The following is a 19,405-nucleotide window of genomic DNA, read 5'->3' as shown; positions in this document are numbered from 1 at the left end:
GGAAAAAAGAAATAAAAGAAATAAATGTTGTAGAGGTTGTTTGTGTGCAAGATGGAAGAAGACATGCCTGAGCTGGAGGTAGTGCTGGAAGAAGGAGAGGTGCCGGACAGTGCACTGCCAGCGGTGCCAGCCGCCAACGACAAAAAGGTAAGCACATGAAAGGTTTGCTAATAATTGCAAATCAAGATTAACATGATGGTGAACTTGCTGTCTCCACACACCAGGTGCCAGTCACGATCATTACGGGCTTCCTCGGTGCTGGCAAGGTACTTACACCGCTGCGCCTCGGCTTGGCTTCTTGCTCACTCCGCTCGTGACCCCACACTCACACTACGGCTCGCTCTCGCAACAGACCACGTTTTTGAACTACGTGCTCACTGCACGGCACGGCAAGAAGATCGCAGTCATCCAAAACGAGTTCGGCATTGGTACCATCATCACCATCAACACCCCACCCTCCTCCTCCTCGTTATATACGTGTGCACGTGCCGTAAAGGTCGGTGCACGCACTGTAATCTAACGTGGCTCGCCCACTTCTCCCATTCTCTGTACACAGAGACTGGCGCGGACGCCGCGGTGGTGTTTGGCAAGGATGGCACCAAGTCACTTGAGTACTTTGAACTGCCGAACGGCTGCGTGTGCTGTTCTGTGAGGTACCTTGCAACACAACCAGCACACCCGCGAGCGAATGACAATCACACTAGCTGGTACCAATGCTCATGATCGCCTTCTTGTATACAGGGGAGACCTGGTGCTGACCATCGAAAACCTCATGCAAAAGAAGGAGAAGTTCGACTACGTCTTCATCGAGCCCTCGGGACTGGCGGACCCCGGTACTACTGCGAAGAAGAACTCACCCTTTACACCATCTTCAGAAGCTCCTGCTGACGTCAGCATGCATCACTGTTGTCAAAACCACCCTAGGACCGCTGGCCTCCACGTTTTGGCTGGACGACGAGCTCGAGAGCGACCTCTATCTCGATTCGATCATCACCATCGTCGACGCCAAGCACTTCAAGCAGCACCTCGAAGAGGAGAAGCCCAAGGGGGTCATCAACGAAGCCCAGCGGCAGGTAGCTTTGCTCTACTCCTCTCTGGTCGGACTACAATCTGTCGTTCACACTATGCTCGTGTGTGTGGTGTGTGTGTGTGTGTGTGTTGTGTGTGTGTGTGTGTTGTGTGTGTGTGTGTGTGTGTGTGTGTGTGTGTGTGTGTGTGTGTGTGTTGTGTGGTGTGTGTGTTGTGTGTGTGTGTGTTATCGATAACAGGTGGCATTCGCGGACAGGATCATTGTGAACAAGATCGACTTGGTGTCGGCCGAATACCTGCAGGATCTGGAGGGCCAGATCCTGTCCCACAACTCGGCGGCCACGATCGTCAGAGCGACTCGGGCCGAGGTCGACTTGGACAGCATCCTCAACATCAACGCGTTCGACATGACCCGAGCACTGGACATCGATCCCCACCTCAAGTCCTCGTGCTGCTCCGACGCCGAGAAGGTGCGTGTGCGTGTGCGTGTGCGTGTGCGTGTGCGTGTTGTGATGAACGCTCACATCATTGCATAGGCTGGTGACCATGAACACGCGCACACGCACCTGCACGACGACTCGGTGGTGACGGTCAATTTCACGGTGGAGGGTGACCTCGAGCTCGACAAGTTCAAGGCGTGGCTGGCGGAGCTGCTCTGGGAAGAGAAGGGCAACGACATATTCAGGATGAAGGGCATCATCTCCATCAAGGACGAACAGAACAAGTATGCGCTTCAGGTACGCACTTTCACAACCACATCACACCTCCCACTCCCGCGCGCCACAAAGGCTGACACACGCACACACACGCACACGCGCGCACAGTCGGTGCACAGCCTTTTCGATCTCGAACAATCGAGCGTAGAGTGGGACCTGCCCAGGCAGGTGCGCGCGACCACGATGGTGGTCATCGGGCGGCATCTCGACCAGGACCAACTCGCCTCCTCCCTTCGATCTATCCTCTCCTGAGCTTTCCACAAACACAAGACTTCTTGAGGACACGACACACACGGCACGACACGACACTCGCGGATCGCACACACGTGCGATGGCGGGGGATTGGCCTTTGCGGGGTTATTCATCCACCAAGCCCCCAAGGCCTTTTGGCGAATTTTCGGGATGTTACACCATTGCCTGAAATTCGCAGTAATGACTCCTCATCTGCAGCGAATCGACGCAATCGCATGTTGAAAAGCTCGATAATCGCAACGTGAGAGACAACATCAACGAGCACATCCACAACAAACACAACATGGACAGCGGCACGAGCACAGGAGCGGGAGAGAACAGCGGAAATGAGAATAAATCGATAATCGTAGTGGGGGCGGGCCTGGCTGGCTCCCTGCTGGCGGTCTACCTCGCGAAGCGAGGCTACAAGGTCGATGTTTACGAGCGACGAGAAGACATCAGAACTGCAGAGATCGTTGAAGGTCGATCGATCAATCTTGCGCTCAGCACGAGGGGACTCACGGCGCTCGAGAAGGCGGGAATGGGCCACATCGGCCGTCAGCTCGGCACGCCGATGTACGGTCGCATCATCCACGCACAGGAGGAGGATCCCAAGCTCCAATTCCAGCAATACGGCGTCGATCCCAAGCAGCACCTCATGTCCATCTCGCGTACGGTCCTCAACGAGCGGCTCATCACCGCGGCCGAGGAGTACCCTCTCGTCAAGTTCCATTTCAAGCATCGATGCCTCAAGACCGATTTCGCCAAGACCTCCATCCAATTCCTCAATGAGGAGACCGGCGAGACCGTGACCGCCACCGCCGACGTCATCTTGGGCTCCGACGGTGCGTACTCATCTGTCCGCGCGGCCCTGCAGAAGACGCAGTACTTCAACTTCAGCCAGTACTTCCTCGACCACGCCTACAAGGAGCTGACCCTGTCGCCCGCCGCCGACGGTAGCTACCAGCTACCGAGCAACGGCCTGCACATCTGGCCGCGCGAGAACTTCATGCTCATCGGCCTGCCCAACCTCGACAAGTCGTTCACCATCACCCTCTTCATGCCCGTCAAGATGTTCGAGTCCCTCCAGACCAAGGAGGACGTGCGCCGCTTCTTCTCCATCTACTTCCCCGACGCTCTCCGCCTCATGCCCAACGTGCCCGACCAGGTAGACACTACTTAGCACCTAACCCGTCTGCCAGGTCCAGGTGGTCAAGAATGGGCCAACGCTAACGACTTGTCTCTTCACTTTCGGGCGGCTGCAGTACTTTGCCAACCCGACGGGTTCGCTGGTGTGGATCAAGTGCGACCCCCACCACAAGGACCACGTGGCCATCTTGGGCGATGCTGCGCACGCCATGGTCCCCTTCTACGGCCAGGTACGCGTTTACCATAAACACATCATCGTCACTCCCACAAGCCCTTTTGTGGTGCTCATGCGCTGCTGTTGCCTTTGTGTGTGGTCGCAGGGAATGAACTGCTGCTTTGAAGATGTCCGAGTGCTGGACGAGCTGCTCGAGAAGTACAACGACGATTGGGATCAGGTTCACTCCCAGCACATACAACACGATTCACTACTTTCTCGGTCGTTGCTAACAGCGATCGTCTGTTGTCACCTCTTTTTTGAACGAAGGTTCTCCCCGCATTGACGGCCACGAGAACGAAGAACACCGATGCCATCTGCCAGCTGTCGTACCGCAACTACAAGGAGATGAGCTCCCACGTCAGCCACGCTGACTATCTGGTACGGCGCACTGGCCCTCACCTCCTCTACGTGACGCGCGCCTGAACCTTCTTCTTCTTCTTCTCGCTCTACTCAGTTGAGGAAGAAGTTCGACACGATGATGAACTACTTCTTCCCCGCCTCGTGGATCCCTCTCTACTCCATGGTCACCTTCAGCAACATTCCCTACAGGTACGCAATCTCTTGCTCTTCCCCTTCCTCCACTTGATCTTTCCACTCACCCTGAACACACGCACCGCCGCACACGCACACGCACACGCACACCTCCGCACACGCACGATACAGCGAGGTGATCGAGCGTTCGGAGTGGCAGGATCGGGTGGTGGGCAAGATCAAGACCGCGGCGCCCGTCGTGGCCCTCGGCGCCGCGAGCCTGCTCGCCCTCTACTTCCCGCGATCGCGCGCCTTCGTCCGCCAGGCCCTCACCAACCTCGCTGACCGACTCTGATGTGCTCCTCCTTCTTGAAAATAAATACAAGATATTATTTTTAAATAAACTAATCTGTTAATTATTTGCTGGTTTTCTCTTCTATTATTTTTATTTATAAATAAATATCTGAGTATGAAGAGGGCGGCACGACGCCTGCAGGGGCTGCGGGTGACGGGCATCGCAGATGGAACGAGATGGACGACGACGAAGAGCAGATCGCTGTTCCATTCGTCGGCGGTGGCGAGGGAGGCGGCGGAAGAGCCGTTGTTGAATCGATTCACGACCCACTCCACGCGCACGCGGGTCACCTCGCAGCTCTGGGAGCGAAGGATGAAGGCCGAGGAGGAGCAGCTCAAACGATTCGAAGTGGCCACCGACGTCTCCGTCCACGGCCTCGAGGGCACCGAGCGCCCCTCGTTCCTCATCGACAAGACCCCCTGCGACTCTGCCATCGGTATCGCTCCCTTTTCTATATTTATTTATTTAAATATTATTTACATAGATCTGTTAAATATAAATAAACATACGAACATATAAACACAAAAATAAGTGGAAATAAATAATTGGCTTGTGGTAGAGGTGGTGCTGCCGTTCAGCACCGACCTGGCGCTGCGCGAGCAGTACATCAACTTCTACGGCAACCTGCGCATGGGCAAGATCCTCGAGGACCTCGACGCCTGCGCTGGTACCCCTCGTCCCTCTTCCTCTTGCGTAGGTGAGAAACTCAACTTTGTGTGTGTGTGTGTGTTGTTTGGTTGTGTGTTGTGTTGTGTGTTGTGTGTTGTGTGTGTGGTGTGTGGTTGGCGCGTAGGTAATGTGGCACATGCGCATGCGGACGACAGCAACCCGAAGACGAGGCCGCTGACCATCGTCACGGCTTCGGTAGACAGAATTGATCTGCTGGACAAGCTCTTGCCCGACAGGGACATGCGCATGACAGGTATATATCAGGTGTCCGCTCGGCCGCGCGACAACACAACACAACCGCACGCACTCACCGCACGCACTCACCGCCACACCGCACACACCGCACACACACCTCTAGGATTTGTGACGTACGTGGGGAGGAGCTCGATGGAGATTAGAGTCGAGGTCGAGTCCAAGGACCCCGCGACGGACCGGTTCTATCCGCTCATCATCGCCACCTTCACCATGGTCGCCACGTTCGAGGGCAAGGTACGTCACGAGACCCAGCGTGCGCAACACACGACACGACACGACACGACGCGACCAACGACGCGACCAACGACACGACACGACCAACGACACGACACACTGACACGAACGGCTTTCCGGGGCGTGGCGGAGTTTAGGCGGCACCGGTCAACAGGCTCGTCCCGCAAACCGAGCGAGAGAAGCAGCTCTTTGACTTGGGCGAGAGTACGCAATCACTGCATACCACACACCACACCACTTCATATCCCACTCCACACACACCACACCACACCACACCACACCACACACCACACACGTGTGCGGTGGTGGAGATTCCTAACCTACGGTCCGCACAGAAAACAAGCTGGTCCGAAAGGAGTTGGCCAAGGCCTCGCTGTTCACCCAGCCGCCCACGCCCGACGAGCAGAAGCTCCTCCACACGCTCTTCATGGACCGAATTGCCGGCAAACAAGTGTCGGGTGCGCAAACACGCGCGTTGTAGTGCTTTTGCTGTCGCCCACGCGCGTGTCACTCACATGCCGCACGCGCGCGCGTGTAGGGACGCCGATGTGTGCTTCGCGCATCCAGTCAGTGCTGCTGTGCCAGCCGCAGGAGAGGAACCGGCACAACAAAATCTTTGGCGGCTTTCTCATGCAAAAGGCCCACGAACTCGGTACCCACGCTCTCCATTTCTTTAAATATATATATACATCATTTTCTATATATTAATTTTAAAAAAACAACATTATTCCCAACACAGCGTGGACCAACGCGCACACGTTCACGGGCGTGCGGCCGTGGTTCCTCGCGCTGGACCAGGTGTCCTTCCACAAGGTGCGCCTCTGCCCAACACACAGCCGCTTGTCCAACATGACGGCCCCTTACCCCCACTTTCCACAACCCATATATTCATGTCATAGCCCGTCAACATCGGCTCGATCATCTTCTTCAACTCTGAGGTCGTCTACACCCAGTCCAAAGCCGTGGGTGTCAGGTACTACCCTCCCCCCAGATCACTGGTGCTCTACGTATGTCTGATCCCGACGCACACGCACACGCACACGCACACGCACACGACAGGGTGATTGCGGAGGTGCTCAACCCGGTGGAGCGGACGCGGGACAAGACGAATTCGTTCCACTTCACCTTCACGTGCCCCGAGGGCCACGGCGACGCGCCGCTGCCGGCGGTAATCCCCGACACCTACGAGGAGGCCATCCAGTACCTCGACGGCAAGCGCCGCTACGACGACGGCAAGCGCACCGCCGAGACCCTCGGCTCCCGCCTCCTCCGCTTCTACTGACCCACACCTTCGCCCAAAAACACCTGTTTTATTTTATTTATTTTATTGAGGTTTTATTGTTTTATTGTTTTATTGTTTTGTTTATTGTTTTGTTTTTCAGTGTTTTATGGCACCGTAGTAAGAAGCGGCTGCGGAGGTGTGGTGAGACTTGAGGCCCAGGGTCTCCTCCTCGAGCCGGTCGTCGTTGCGGTCGTCGTAGTGGTCGTCGTGGTCGCGCTCGTAGTCGTAGTCGTCGGCCTCGTCCTCTTCGACTTCGACGGAGCGGTGGCCGGCGTCGACCAGAGAGGGCGAGCACCTCTGGCGCCACTTGAGCCCAAAGTAGATCGGCACCGACATCTGATGAACATAGAGACGAGACTCTGCGTTAGCGCGCGTGCAGTGATGTGTGCAGCGATGCACATGTGCGTGTCGCGACTGAGTGGCGTAGTGGGCTGGTGACGTACGACGAGCACGGAGAAGAACCACGCGCTGACAGTGGTGGACACGACCGCATAAGGCAGCGCTGCAAAAGACAATATGTTTATGTGTGTTTGAGTGTGAGTGTGCAGCACGATATGGGATGTGGGAGGGCAGTATGTGCGCACGCACCCCATCGGTCGTTGTAGTAGGGGAAGAAGGCGGCGAAGGCGATGGCGTAGATGTAAACTGCGCCGCTGCCCAGCATCATAGGTCCGACCGCTCCTGCAATACGCACCCCACGAACAGGCGTTTAGAAAAGGTTTTTTTAACTCCGATGAGAGCAGGAAGGAGAGGTTACCGGTGGGCATGGCCTCGCCCTGGCTGATCCACAACGATACCATCGTCGTGAGGAAAATGGCGGGAAAGCACGCAAAGATGCCCGCCAGCACGTCAGACCACTTGGACACGAGCACCGCTGTGTTTTGCACGACACGACACGACACGACACGACACGACACGACACGACACGACACGACACGACACGACACGACACACCTATCAGAGGTGAAGGCCAATGCAATGCGAAAAAAGCAAAAAGAAGCGGCAGCCATTGTACCGAGGCCGACGGAGGTGGCGGCGATGGTGCTTCGGGCCAAGTAGACCAGGGGCGTCACCTTGTTGGTGCCCTTGGGCGACGGCACCGGCCGATAACACGCGCCCGCCAGACCCGCCTGCGTGCAGCGTACGAGTCGCGTGTGTCAGCGAGTGGTGGGCAGCGCAATTTAGGAGGCGAGAGAGAGAGAGAGAGTACCAGGAAGAGTGCGATGGCTCCGCATACGCCGACCTGGGGTATGGTGAAGCCGGCGCGCTGGAGGGCGCTCAACCCGAGGTAGAGCGCGATCGACCAGCACAGCCAACCGAACAGCGACACGCAAATCTGCGGATTGTACAACACACACACGCACACGCACACGCACACGCACACGCACACGCACACGCACACGCACACGCACACGCACACGCACACGCACACGCACACATGCACCACCGCACACACGGTCAAGGGTCAATGCAACGCGCGCGCAACACGCAACACGAATTCGCTGGACCGGTCGGCCGTACCATGGTGATCAGCCGCCGCTGGAAGTTCCACGACTTCGGGAAGTACGGAGGAATGACTCGCCACAGCAGGAGAAAGAAGACCGCCGACGTCCTGTGCCAAGTTTGTGACAACCGTGAGCCACAACGTGTGCGGTGAGCGTGTGCGGTGTGTGATGTGTCGTGTGTGTCAGTGTGTCATGTGTGCCATGTGTGCCATGTGTGCATGGTGCGCTGGCGAACACGTACATTCCCAGCGGGATGACGTAGAGGGCGTTGTCGATCTTGGTGTAGTTGGTGTCGGCTTGAATCGCCACGCCCACCGTCATCGGCACAATCGTGCCCGGCACTGTGCTGCACGTGTGTCGCCGATAGCCAGCCACCAAAAAAAAATGGGTTAAAAAGTAAACAATTTAAATATATAAATATATAAATATAATTGCAAAAAATATTCTCACCCCAGGATGCCGCCGAGAGTGCCACCCTGTGGAGAGAACCCCGGGTCAGCAGAGGAAATGCCCCGGCGGAGGGTGGTGGGCCGGGTTGTAGTACCCAGCGCTCGATGACAGCGGTGACGAGGACGGCCACAGCACCGGCAAACACGGCGGAGAAGATGGTGTTCAGCACCAGGTGCGTCGTGCTCCACTCCGGGTCATACTCCACCTCCCCGTCCATCCTCACTCACCTTCGCGTCTCTGGAAGCTTCTCGTTTTGTTTCGTTACCTTTTACTAATTTCTTCCCATTTCTTTTTGTTCTTTTTGTTCTTTTCTTCGTCATCTCGCCGACCATCGTCTTCGTTGGGAGAGTTGACGCCGAGATGAAAGGAAAGAAGACGTCGAGGACAATTAATTGTTTTCTTTCCACCACGCGTGGGTTGTGGTGTGTCGGCGTAACAATTGTGAGAGCAAACACAGAGCGGGGGAGGCGTCTAGAGGCGGGCGTGCTTCTGCTGGGCCTCATTGACGAGGGCGATGTCGGACGTGCTCTTGGGTTGCACCGCGGCGGCCCTGGCGTAGTACTCCTTGGCCTTGGCCACGTTGTTGAGCCTGCCGCCGTGTGCGCACGACACGCACAGAACACACCACACCAACGCGATTCTTTGTTAGCATCCAAGTGGTGCATGTGAGGAGTGGCCCGGTTGCAGGTACGTACTTGTGGTAGGTGTGGCCGGTCCAGAGCAGGTTCTCGAGGAACTCTTCGTTCTCCTTGATGCCTTCGGCGCCGAGGAAGTACTGCGTAGCGCGGACGAAGCAAGTCATGAGCACGCGGCCCAACGCAAGAAGAGAGAGAAGAGAGAAAGGGAGGAAGAAGAAGAGGAAGGAGGAGAAGGAGAGAGCTCGTCTCACCTTCGGCTTACCTTGAGGGCCTCGTCGTACGAGGACTCGGGCGGGGAAGCAAAGATGGCCGAGGCGAGCTTCCTCTCCATCCACGAGATGCTGGCAACGGCGAAGCACCAGCGACCCAGCAAATGGTTCAGCGTCTGATCGCCACCTGCACACCACAATAGAAGAGAGAAGAGAATAAGGACATGTAGTGGTCGGAGCATGACTCACTTCTACATGTTGATGGTGTTGTGGCGAGAGTGCGCACCCTTGCCGTGCAGCTCAATGGCCTTGAGGCAGTGCTCCTTGATGAGGACGGACTCCTGGATCTTCTCCTTAGTGCTGCGGAAGTCGGACAGGGAGCTCAAAACGATGGCATACCACTTGTGAGAGAGATCTAAAGATTGGAGAGGCGCGTCATGGCGATGAGCCGCGGCACCAGATGAACCTTGTCGCAAGGCATCAATGGCATTGCATGGCAGATGAGATGAAGAAGAATGAACGTACAGTTGTCAGGCTGCAAGACAAGGAGCTTCTCCGTGATGGCGAAGCTGGTGAGGATGTACTCCTTCTTCTGCGCAGGCTTCTCGGACGACATGTCGAAGTTGACGCGGGCGATTCTCCACATGATTTCGAAGTTGTCCGGGTAGGCCTTGGCCTGCTCGTGGAGAAAGTCGAAGAGCGCCGCGAACTCCTTGTTGTCATCCATGCTGTCGGCCTTCGCCAACACCTCCTGGGGAACTTCTTCGGCCATCTTGATTCGATTTGTTGTAAATGTGTAGGATTTGATTATATCGCTGTAATCAATTCCTTCCTGATTGATACCTTTCAATGCTGAACGAACCAGATGCACTCCAAGTGTACTTTTTCCTTCGTTTCTCTACTTCTCGGGGTCACCGGAGGTTTATTTCCTCATTTCGGCGTGGAGGAGCGATGAAGGGGAGCACAACATGTGGCTTCTTGTTGATCCGACAACCTCTCTCTCGCGAGCTTACATGTTCTTCTTCCACTTGGGCATCCGGTCCTCCTTTCGCTTCTTGACAAAGTCGCGTCGGCCCGAGTTCCTGTCCTTCTCCACCTCGGCGTACTTGCGCTTGGCACGCGTGCGCACCTGGTGGTCCGCCAGCAGCTCGTCGACCAGCGACTTCTTGGTCTCCTTGCGCGTCATGCGGCCCGAGTAGAACTCGCCGGCACCCGACACGACTCGCCCAATCTATCGCGCACCATCGGCATCACGCACCATCGTCATCATCACAGTCAGACAGCTAACCATCGGCACCGCCATCATTGCAGTGATGGTCTGAGCGAGTGCGAGAATGTATGAATTGAACATACCTGGAAGACCTTGGGGATCTTCTCGGGCATTCGCTTGTAGCGGCGCGTGGGATCGAGCTGCGAGCGCAGCAGGATCACCTTGTACTCGAGCTTCCTGGCCGCGGTCAGCCTAGGGGTCCTCATGAAGCCCCACGCGTGCTTGACGCCCTACGATAAAGAAAAGAAGAGAGTGAGAGTGAGAGTGAGAGTGAGAGTGAGAGATGGAGACGGGTGCTTCGCTCATCCACATCTTCTTTGTGCTCGTGTGTGATGATGCACGAGGGCCATACCTTGCGTGGCTTCTTGACTTCTCGTCGCAGGTTGCTGCTGGACTTCAGGTCTACCGCCGACGGCATGCCTACGGTCTTGTTCTTGTCTTCCCTCACTTCCTTCAAATAAAGGCGCGTCTTCTCGTACCCGCTCTCCAGATGCCTGGCAAACGCGAAGGCAGGGCCGTGTAAGCAAGTGAGCTGCAGCGCCACGAGCGTGGAGTGTTGAGAGAGCGGAAGGGTGACTACATACAGGTCCTTGCCCTTGTGCTTGGCAGGCTTTGTTGCAGCGGCATCCGGCGTGAGAGCCTTTCCGTCCGTCCCAAATGAGATTTTGCCAGATTCCCTGATTAAATCGATTAAATCGCAAACTCAGGACCACAACAGGCGTGCCACGGGATGATGGAGCCGAAAAGAGGAAGAGAGGTACAATTCGAGCTTGTCCAGTTGCCGCTTGACGGTAATGGCCGCCTTCTTGAGAATATCTTCTATGTTGTAATCAGCTCCGCTCTCGGTCTCTTCGTTCTCTTGCTCCTCTACCTCCTCTTCCTCTACGTTGTCTTCAGCAGATCCGAAGGAAATGAATTCGTCGTCCATCCTGTTGCGATTGTGATGTGATTGTGCGGCCAGATGGAACGGAAGAAGAATTTTGCTCTTGGGAAAAAGAAGAGAAAATAAAAATCCGTACCAAAAAGAAGGACAGAGATTGCAATCTCCCTCAACTTACAAGATGGCAACCCCCCAAGCAAAGAAATCGCCCTCTGATTTCTTGAAGCTCGTGCTGGGCCGACCCGTTATCGTTAAACTCAACTCTGGCGTGACATATCAAGGTATTATTTGCTGCTGACAAATCTCTTGCCCCCCCCACGATTTCTGAATGCTCTTTGTGGCATTGCTCTTCATCCTCCAGGGATTCTGGTGGCCCTGGATGGCTACATGAACATTGCCATGGAGCAAACCGAGGAGTACGTGCACGGGCAGCTCAAGGGCAAATATGGTGACGCCTTCATTCGCGGCAACAATGTGCTCTACATCAGCTCGCAACCAACGCACAAGCGCTCGTAAATCCTTTCACACCTCTTGTTCATACATCTCCTCTTTTTCTTTGTTGTTCATCTCAAGAAGATCTTGCTTCAGCGCATCTGTACATTTATTGCTTTCTTTATCTTCTGCGGCTACGAAGATGGGCGCTGGCGATACTTTGCTCCCGCCACCCATCCGGTCTGCTCCTTCGTGTGCACGTCAATAGGAGCGCTCTTTTCCTCTATCTGATCGTCGCCCAGACCGAGTTTGTCCCAAGGCTCTCGCTGCATCAAGCCACTACAGTTGTGCGAGATTAATCTCAAAATTTGCAATCTCCAACAGTTGTGGATGGAGCAAAGAGGCAGTGGCCGCGTACTGATCCATCCGACACTCAAAATAGTCCCTCGCCTTCTGCCGGCAAATGGAGGAACTGTTGTTGTGATCGCGAAGGCAAGTCCTGTAGATGCTGCCCTTTTCAGAGCAGGCCTGCTCTCGATCAAGCGGAAAGCTGCCCTTCTCTGGTGGCAGCACCAGCGGTGCTTTGTTCCTCATAGAATGCGACGTCATCTCCTTCAGATGCTCGATTACCTCCTCCTCCTCTTCTTCGTCGAAAAGTGAAAAAGGAGGAAACAAACACTTTTGAAAACAAAGAAAAAGAAGAACACGGCCATGCAAGCCACGCCCCCAGGTACCTAGCCCTTCAACTTCTCTCCTTTCCTTCCTTGGTACGTCCGCTTACTATTGCACTCGGACGAGCAGGAACGTGCAAGTACATCATCTACCTGGTGCCGCAGGGCGAGCTATACGCGCTGCTCGAGCGCTACCACGAGGAGTCGCGGTCGGTGTGCGTCAATGACGCCCACGACTACCTGCCGCACTGCACCCTCACCTCCTTCTTCACCTTGCCCAAGGAGGAAGACCTTTGCACCGTCTTTCTTCGGCGGCTCACCTCAGCGCTGGAGCGCGTCGCGACCGTGGCCGGCGACACCCACCACGACCAAGGAGAGCGACCAGAGCCGTTGGCGTGGGTAGAGGGCCTCTACGACAAGGATGGGGCCATCGGGCTCGCCGTGCGTGCGCCCAAGATCATCAGCGCCATCCAGCGCCTGGCCGACGAGCTGGACAACAGCAGCGCAGCGAAGGAAGGTGGCGCTAGCGATTGTGCGGCCACAGTTGTGATCTCGCCCAAGACGCGGTTGCACATCAGCATGGCCTACGGCGGTGGCGTGACGAGAGCGGGCACGCCACAGCTCTACACCCTCGCGCGCGAGCTCAACACCAGGCGCCAGAACCTTAGCGAGCCGATCCAGTGGCGGGTGGAGTTGCTGCGACAAGAGGCACATCACGCGGGCCAACCCAAGCTGTGGATGCTCGACGCCCTGTGGTCCTCTTTCCTGCCCACGTCTTGAAATGATGGGCACCTACCTTTTCCATTATCATTTTTTTATTATCATAAATGAGCCAATTACGGTGATTTTGCTGGAAACCTCAAAACACGACAAAAATGCAGGAAAAAGGAGCCTTTTGGTTGGCTGTCGGTTTCTTGCCAACATTTGCCGTTTCACCACAAAACCTGAACACAACGACACACAACGACACGCAGCATCGGTACGAGGCGAAGCGAAAGCACGAGAAGAAGCTAAGAAAAGAAGAGAGGCGGTTGGATGCAAAGATTGGACAGCGGTAGGGAGGGAAGAGAGAAGAGGATCGATGGCTGACTACTACGAGTGCGTGCGGACCGACAAGCTGCGGCTCAAGGGCGGGTCGAACCGGCCCAAGAGGAAGCGAAACAAGTTCACCACGGATGATGAAGACACGACCGCGGCAAAGACTGAGAAGACGACGGAGAAGAAGGTGGCACTCGTCTCCCTGGATGATGGAATCGAAGAAGAAGGAGACGACGTCGAACCGCCCACCAAGGTGGTGCGAAGCTATGAGGACTACCTGACGCCCGCCGAGAAGAAGTATCGCGCCAGGCTGGCCCAACGCGAGAAGGAGCTGATCCAGAAGCTCGCCGCCCAGTCGCACCGAGAGCGCGTCGAGGCGTTCAACGTCAAGCTCGAGAAGGAGCCGAACCACTTTGACATCCCAAAGGTCGGTCCCGGCTAGGTGATTGGCCTAACCTTTTATACTATATTCAAATATAATGTACCAGCTGTACACCGCCCGAGACCACGGCAAAGTACTTTCGTCTGTAGATCAGCCAACCGCAAGTTTTCGAGGAGTATTCTCACGTGATTTCTCTTCCTTTTCTTTTGGCGTTGGGACGCGTGCGCGGCGGCAGAAGGAGAGCCAGGCGGTACGCGGCAGGGGGCTTGTGATGGAGCTGAAGGGTGGAGTTTTATTGTTACCTACCTTCCAGGCGCCCCACGTTCAGTTCCACTAGCTCCTTGAACCCCCATACAGCCCCCCCCCAAGCAAAGCAGAGTGTACATTTATGTGGAAGAGGACCTGGGAGTTGCTCGTGCAGGCGCCCGACCTGGAGGAAGCTGGCGTAGAAGAAGGAGAAGAGCAAGCACTACACAAGCGAAAAAATGGAGACGCAGCGGGAGCAGAGGCAGAGCCGTTCCCGCTGTTGGAGCTGCCTATTGAGCTCATCCTTGCCGTGTTCGAGTACCTGACCGTCCCCGCCCTAAACGCTGTGCGGGCCGCCGGGTGCCGGCTGCTGACCGCCGTCGCCAACGATCCCTCGCTCTGGCGCGCCTTCTACAACCGCCACCGCCGGTACCACTCCAGTAGCTCCGTGTGTCATGTACGCGTGCGCTGATCTTGTGTCGTGTGCCGTGTGTCGTCCGTGTGGTCGGCACACAGGTACGCTGCGCACAGCGCGGTGGGGTCGATGGTGCACGTCGGGGAAGCCGAAGAGGAAGGCGACGATGGCGGCTGCTGGCGTGGCAGCCCGGGCATCGATCGGGCCGACGTGAAGCGCTTCGGGTGGCGGCAACTGGCGATCACGCTCATGAAGAGGCGCTGCTTCCAGTGCGGCGCCCAGCCCAGCTTCGTGGTGTTCCTGGACAACACGCGCAAGTGCCAGAAGTGCATCAGCACCGAGAAGCTGCGGCGCGAAGTCGAAGAGACCAAGCGCTGGGAGCTGAAGCATCAACAACCCCAACAAAGCGAAGACGAAGACAAGGGCAACGAACATGAAGACAACGTAGAGCAGCAGGCCAAGCGGATGAAGACTACGCTGTGTACCGAGGAGTCGAAGCAGAAACGCAGGGCCGTCAAGGTGTCGCGGCGACTGACCCGGTGCGTTGTACCCACCGGCCAGTCTCAATCAGCCAAATACGTGGCTCACATCTCACTCGGTCAACAGGCTGGGCGCTCTGCTGGGCGAAGCAGGCAAGCATGCTGATGCCGAAACCTTGTTGCTGGAGGTGCTCACGCGCGACATCGCCTTGCATGGGTACGGCATGCGTGGTGTGCCGTGTGTCGTGTAAACGAAGCTAAGTGTTTATGTTGTGTTCGTGTGTCATCACATATGCGTGACGGTGCGTTCTACAGGGAGAGCTCGCTGGTGGTGGCCAACGACTACCACAACCTGGCGCACCTCTGCAAACTGAGATCCAACACGTTCGTCTACGTGCGCGACGAAAAGGTCCTTCTTCTCCAACTCAGATTCTTCTCATCGGGCACTGATGCACCCCGTCACGGTTCCTGTGTGTGGCCTCCTACTACAGATCAAGATCTGCCGGCGCGGGATGGACTACATCGCGGAGGCGGTCCGCGTGTACGAGAAGTACCTGGCCGAGACCGTCGTCCGCCGCCGCCGTCGCATGCCGGCCGAAGAGAGCAACGAGCTCCTGCTCCGCATCGGCGACTGCCTGTGCATGCTGGCCGGCTACCTGTGCACCACCTCCACCCACCTCACCTTTGCCCACAAGCTCGAAGCCGAACAGAGCGCCCTGTACGCTGCACTCACTCCCCTCCCCCTACCCAGCCGATGCTCATATTGTGGTGGTGCTTGGTCGGCGCGGTCAGGCGCTTCCTGGAGAAAGCAATGGCGGTCTACGTCAAGATGGGCGATGAACGAGGGCTGGCCGAGGCCTACCGCATCTCTGCGGGCATATTCGCAGGTGAGACCAAGTTACCCTGGGCCACACGCACGACATTTACATCAGACCCATCTCACTCCCGCCATATCCGTGTGCGCGGGGGGAGGGGCGCAGACACGCACCACCAGGACAAGGCCAAGGCGATCGATTACCTGCAGCGATCGCTGGCGCTGGTAGACAAGATCTTCGGCCGCGAGAGCGTCCAGGCCGCCGACATCATGCAGAAATTCGGGTGTGACCCCTACATACCTTCTTCTTAGCTCTCCTTGTCAGTCGCGTCATTTATTAATCATCGACCTACCGCCACTACCACCTCCAGATACATGTATTGGAACTGGGACAGGGAGTCGGTCCCAGGTGCGGCCCAATCGCACACAAAACCACCCAACGCACGTGCAACTAATGTCTCAACGTACGTTGGTTGCAGGGTTGGAGAAGTCGCTGGAGTGGCACCAGAAGGAGCTGGAAATACGCGGCAAGGTCATGGGACTCACGCACCCCATCACCAAGCGGACCCGCGAGGACGTCTACATCATACTCGACCGCCTCGGCCGACTACCGGTAACTCGTGGCCCTCGCCACTCCTCGACGAGTTTCAGTATTGCCTGACTTGCTCTTGACGTACGCGCAGGAGGCGCGCGAGCTCTACGCAGACTTGCCTCCTGAAGAAGGCGAACATGTAGAGATCTGAAGTGTGCGTTGTATGTAGGAATTGTTGTTGTTGTAAACCCTTTGAACTCAACTCCCCAGCGGCGTTACATCTTGGCGACCTCATCAGATCCGCCCACCCGGTCGAAGAACGAACGCAGGACATCGGTCAGCGACACTATCCCGATCGGCTTCTTCCACGGCTCCTCCTGCACGACACTCGTTACTACGTGTGTGTCGTATGCCAGGGGGACACAGCGAGCACGTACCACCACCCACACGCGGTGTACGCGGGCGGCCGCGAGAAGCTCGACTGCCTCGCCCACTGTGGCGGTGGCCGAGCAGGAGATGGGCGTCGACGGCGCGTTCGTGTGCCGCTGCGCGAGGAACTCCATTACCGGCAGCTGCAGCGACTCGAGCTGCGTCGGGGTCAGCGAGCGCAGGTCGCTGACGCTGATGCTGCCCGCCAGTATGCCCTGGCTATCCACCACCGCCACCGCACTTACGCCCTGCGTGTGCATCTGAATGAAGGCGAACAGGGCGCGAGTGTGGGTGTTGACCGACACGATCGGACCTCCGCCGCCCGGCGTCGACTTCAGCTCGCTCACCGGCTTGTTCTTCCACTGCATCACACACAACACCACAGCGCGCTTAAGCTTCAGCAAAACACGCACTCGCGCACACAATCACGTGTGCATACATCGCCACAGAGCGTCAGGTTGGCTCTGATGAACTGGAGCATGTCGGACTGCGAGACTATGCGGAGGAGCTCGTTGGTGTTGTTCTCCTTCACGATCACTCGGTGCACGCTCTCCTTGAAATTGAGCAGCAGCTCCAGCAGCGGCGACTTGTCTGCCACGAACCGCAGCGGGTTCCTCTTTGACAAGTCTGTGCGCGTGCGTGTGCGATGGTGCGGGTGCGGTCAGTGACACCACAAGGAGGAGTGAACGGATGAAAGGCTGAGTGGTGGCGGTACTGATGAGGAAGGTGACAGGCTGTTCGGCGAGGATGTTGCCTCGCACGTTGAGCCTGTGGGGGTCGTTGACCCAGGTGATCCAGTTCAAGTGTACGTCGCCCTCTTCCACCTTGTGCTGCTCCGTGAAAGCCCGCATCACCTCGGCCAGCAGGTCGAACCTACCGTACCGGCCAGCACCCGTGGGTCAGCCCCTTGGTCGTTCGATGGAGGTGGGGGCGTACATGTCGACAAGGCCCAGGTAGCCGCCGTTCTTGTCCTTCACAGGAGCTGACAGCACCTTGGCTTCGGCCAGGATCTTTGTGTTGAGTTTGTGAGGAGACCACGTGAGCTCGAAGAAAAGATGAAAAGATGAAAAGATGAAAAGATGAGGCACAAGGGGTGGAGGAGGTTGGGAAGTACGTGGATGGCGTCTTGTATGGTGCATGAGGCGGGGATGGTGACCAGCTCCCTCTGGTCCCGCTTCGGGAAGGCGTCGCCCACCGTGGTGCAGCGCACCAATTGCTCGATCGTAACTGGCGAACTCATGGTCTTCAGCTCTTGTTGCATCCTTCTTCTGTTTCTTTCTCTTGTCCACGACTGCTCCAGCAGGTTTGTTGAGCCAGGAGCCACAACCGAAGGCTTTTGGTTGAAATTTCATTAACGTTCCCATCTTCACTCGCCACATGCGCCTGGCTCACGTGCAGGTTAGACCTGCAGTTATGTTCATCATGATGGAGCACACCATAAACCTATGAAGGAGATGGTGCAGGGTCATCTGTGGTGAAAGGAGTAGAGGAAGCCATACCCGCCTGAAAGCCAGCTTCAAGGAATTCCTCATGTCCACAAAAAAGCTCAAGAGACAAGGCTTGTGCTGGCTTAACTTCTTCTCTCAACCACTTTTGATGGATTCAAATCAGATGCTGAGTGTGCCCCTGTTCTGTGCACCCATTGGTTCTCACTTCTTCTGTTTCTTGACTGTGATCTTCGTGCCGTCGAGTCTTGCTGAAAAACGAGAGCGGGGGGGGGTCGCAAGCGTAGTGGTGTTTCCGGGGTGCCTGCAGCCTCTCAGCATCTTCGAGCCGTGGGCCGAGCGGCTGGTCCACTTCGTCCTCAACAAGGTCCACAAGCAGCGCGTCTTCGCCCTTCTCTACACCCCCAGCGCCACCGACATCCTCGCCGGTAAGTAAACATATCACCTTCACCTTCATCTTTCTTCTTCTTCTTCACCTGGCACCACGCTCACAACCCTTCAGCCGAAGAAGCCGAGCAGAACCGCGTGGGTGTGTTGCTGCGCGTGGTCAACGCATACTACCCCAACAACCCTGGCAGCAGGTATATAACGTCATGGCATGCGTTATTGGCAGCCGCACCATCATGATAGTTGCAATCATTGATGATCTTCTTCTTCTTCTTCTTCGTGTCCAGGTTCATCGTCTTGGTGAAGTCGCTGCACCGGGTGGAGATCAAGAGCCGCTACGACCACCAGGCCCTCAATTTCCCCATGGCCAACGTCGTCCGCTACCTCGACCACGACGAGCTCGAAGCCTCGCAGGTGGCGCCCGAGCTCATGCGCCAGCTGCCGGCCCTCGTCGACGATAAAGAGGCCGAAGCCGAGGCCGAGCCCGAGGCCGACCCGGCTGCCGCAGCCTAGCTCGGCCAAGGAGCGGGAGGACAGCATGCGCGAGGCGCGGGTGGTGCTGGAGGCCTTCATGC

General features: G+C 56.7%; 13 protein-coding genes across 13 annotated transcripts; 8 read left to right on the top strand and 5 right to left on the bottom strand.

The window, feature by feature from the left end:
* Positions 1 to 51: 51 nt before the first annotated feature.
* On the top strand, positions 52 to 1,997 carry ACA1_072600 (cobalamin biosynthesis protein CobW; the record flags this gene model as incomplete). Its single annotated transcript, XM_004353104.1, has 9 exons — positions 52 to 147; positions 225 to 266; positions 353 to 428; positions 557 to 653; positions 742 to 833; positions 895 to 1,073; positions 1,269 to 1,499; positions 1,566 to 1,766; positions 1,854 to 1,997. The coding sequence occupies 9 exons, from the start codon at positions 52 to 54 to the stop codon at positions 1,995 to 1,997; spliced, it is 1,158 nt and encodes a 385-aa protein (XP_004353156.1).
* Positions 1,998 to 2,280: 283 nt separating this feature from the next.
* On the top strand, positions 2,281 to 4,168 carry ACA1_072590 (FAD binding domain containing protein; the record flags this gene model as incomplete). The annotated part of the gene is made up of 6 exons (XM_004353103.1): positions 2,281 to 3,144; positions 3,242 to 3,355; positions 3,446 to 3,520; positions 3,610 to 3,720; positions 3,797 to 3,891; positions 4,006 to 4,168. The coding sequence occupies 6 exons, from the start codon at positions 2,281 to 2,283 to the stop codon at positions 4,166 to 4,168; spliced, it is 1,422 nt and encodes a 473-aa protein (XP_004353155.1).
* Positions 4,169 to 4,480: 312 nt separating this feature from the next.
* ACA1_072580 (acylCoA thioester hydrolase) lies at positions 4,481 to 6,608 on the top strand (the record flags this gene model as incomplete). The annotated part of the gene is made up of 10 exons (XM_004353102.1): positions 4,481 to 4,604; positions 4,728 to 4,835; positions 4,962 to 5,090; positions 5,196 to 5,326; positions 5,464 to 5,530; positions 5,662 to 5,784; positions 5,865 to 5,978; positions 6,066 to 6,139; positions 6,226 to 6,299; positions 6,386 to 6,608. The coding sequence occupies 10 exons, from the start codon at positions 4,481 to 4,483 to the stop codon at positions 6,606 to 6,608; spliced, it is 1,167 nt and encodes a 388-aa protein (XP_004353154.1).
* Positions 6,609 to 6,704: 96 nt separating this feature from the next.
* On the bottom strand, positions 6,705 to 8,780 carry ACA1_072570 (uncharacterized protein; the record flags this gene model as incomplete). The annotated part of the gene is made up of 10 exons (XM_004353101.1): positions 6,705 to 6,944; positions 7,052 to 7,110; positions 7,197 to 7,289; positions 7,366 to 7,482; positions 7,624 to 7,738; positions 7,819 to 7,944; positions 8,130 to 8,220; positions 8,355 to 8,459; positions 8,564 to 8,589; positions 8,658 to 8,780. The coding sequence occupies 10 exons, from the start codon at positions 8,778 to 8,780 to the stop codon at positions 6,705 to 6,707; spliced, it is 1,095 nt and encodes a 364-aa protein (XP_004353153.1).
* Positions 8,781 to 9,034: 254 nt separating this feature from the next.
* On the bottom strand, positions 9,035 to 10,182 carry ACA1_072560 (tetratricopeptide repeat domain containing protein; the record flags this gene model as incomplete). Its single annotated transcript, XM_004353100.1, has 5 exons — positions 9,035 to 9,152; positions 9,259 to 9,338; positions 9,464 to 9,597; positions 9,697 to 9,825; positions 9,936 to 10,182. 5 exons carry the CDS (start codon positions 10,180 to 10,182, stop codon positions 9,035 to 9,037), a joined length of 708 nt encoding a protein of 235 aa, XP_004353152.1.
* Positions 10,183 to 10,419: 237 nt separating this feature from the next.
* On the bottom strand, positions 10,420 to 11,608 carry ACA1_072550 (estrogen receptor binding protein; the record flags this gene model as incomplete). The annotated part of the gene is made up of 6 exons (XM_004353099.1): positions 10,420 to 10,539; positions 10,567 to 10,641; positions 10,764 to 10,910; positions 11,033 to 11,174; positions 11,265 to 11,357; positions 11,442 to 11,608. 6 exons carry the CDS (start codon positions 11,606 to 11,608, stop codon positions 10,420 to 10,422), a joined length of 744 nt encoding a protein of 247 aa, XP_004353151.1.
* Positions 11,609 to 11,741: 133 nt separating this feature from the next.
* Positions 11,742 to 12,076, top strand: ACA1_072540 (Smlike protein LSm6, putative; the record flags this gene model as incomplete). Its single annotated transcript, XM_004353098.1, has 2 exons — positions 11,742 to 11,841; positions 11,922 to 12,076. The coding sequence occupies 2 exons, from the start codon at positions 11,742 to 11,744 to the stop codon at positions 12,074 to 12,076; spliced, it is 255 nt and encodes an 84-aa protein (XP_004353150.1).
* Positions 12,077 to 12,186: 110 nt separating this feature from the next.
* ACA1_072530 (cytochrome c oxidase assembly protein, putative) lies at positions 12,187 to 12,601 on the bottom strand (the record flags this gene model as incomplete). The annotated part of the gene is made up of 2 exons (XM_004353097.1): positions 12,187 to 12,331; positions 12,411 to 12,601. The coding sequence occupies 2 exons, from the start codon at positions 12,599 to 12,601 to the stop codon at positions 12,187 to 12,189; spliced, it is 336 nt and encodes a 111-aa protein (XP_004353149.1).
* A 102-nt stretch (positions 12,602 to 12,703) lies between these two features.
* On the top strand, positions 12,704 to 13,443 carry ACA1_072520 (uncharacterized protein; the record flags this gene model as incomplete). Its single annotated transcript, XM_004353096.1, has 2 exons — positions 12,704 to 12,722; positions 12,794 to 13,443. 2 exons carry the CDS (start codon positions 12,704 to 12,706, stop codon positions 13,441 to 13,443), a joined length of 669 nt encoding a protein of 222 aa, XP_004353148.1.
* A 301-nt stretch (positions 13,444 to 13,744) lies between these two features.
* On the top strand, positions 13,745 to 14,143 carry ACA1_072510 (uncharacterized protein; the record flags this gene model as incomplete). Its single annotated transcript, XM_004353095.1, has 1 exon — positions 13,745 to 14,143. One exon carries the CDS (start codon positions 13,745 to 13,747, stop codon positions 14,141 to 14,143), a length of 399 nt encoding a protein of 132 aa, XP_004353147.1.
* Positions 14,144 to 14,471: 328 nt separating this feature from the next.
* Positions 14,472 to 16,772, top strand: ACA1_072500 (Fbox domain containing protein; the record flags this gene model as incomplete). The annotated part of the gene is made up of 10 exons (XM_004353094.1): positions 14,472 to 14,758; positions 14,846 to 15,283; positions 15,351 to 15,440; positions 15,539 to 15,632; positions 15,715 to 15,941; positions 16,016 to 16,110; positions 16,204 to 16,321; positions 16,409 to 16,446; positions 16,517 to 16,650; positions 16,743 to 16,772. 10 exons carry the CDS (start codon positions 14,472 to 14,474, stop codon positions 16,770 to 16,772), a joined length of 1,551 nt encoding a protein of 516 aa, XP_004353146.1.
* A 72-nt stretch (positions 16,773 to 16,844) lies between these two features.
* Positions 16,845 to 18,259, bottom strand: ACA1_072490 (CBS domain containing protein; the record flags this gene model as incomplete). The annotated part of the gene is made up of 6 exons (XM_004353093.1): positions 16,845 to 16,946; positions 17,007 to 17,360; positions 17,438 to 17,625; positions 17,714 to 17,871; positions 17,935 to 18,008; positions 18,113 to 18,259. The coding sequence occupies 6 exons, from the start codon at positions 18,257 to 18,259 to the stop codon at positions 16,845 to 16,847; spliced, it is 1,023 nt and encodes a 340-aa protein (XP_004353145.1).
* A 335-nt stretch (positions 18,260 to 18,594) lies between these two features.
* ACA1_072480 (uncharacterized protein) lies at positions 18,595 to 19,343 on the top strand (the record flags this gene model as incomplete). Its single annotated transcript, XM_004353092.1, has 3 exons — positions 18,595 to 18,871; positions 18,946 to 19,024; positions 19,118 to 19,343. The coding sequence occupies 3 exons, from the start codon at positions 18,595 to 18,597 to the stop codon at positions 19,341 to 19,343; spliced, it is 582 nt and encodes a 193-aa protein (XP_004353144.1).
* Positions 19,344 to 19,405: the final 62 nt, after the last annotated feature.

This window comes from Acanthamoeba castellanii (assembly GCF_000313135.1).
Source record: "Acanthamoeba castellanii str. Neff unplaced genomic scaffold scf7180000084603, whole genome shotgun sequence".
Lineage (NCBI taxonomy): Eukaryota > Discosea > Longamoebia > Acanthamoebidae > Acanthamoeba > Acanthamoeba castellanii.
Note: the sequence above shows the minus strand (reverse complement) of the source record. Positions and strands in the feature narration are given on the sequence as shown.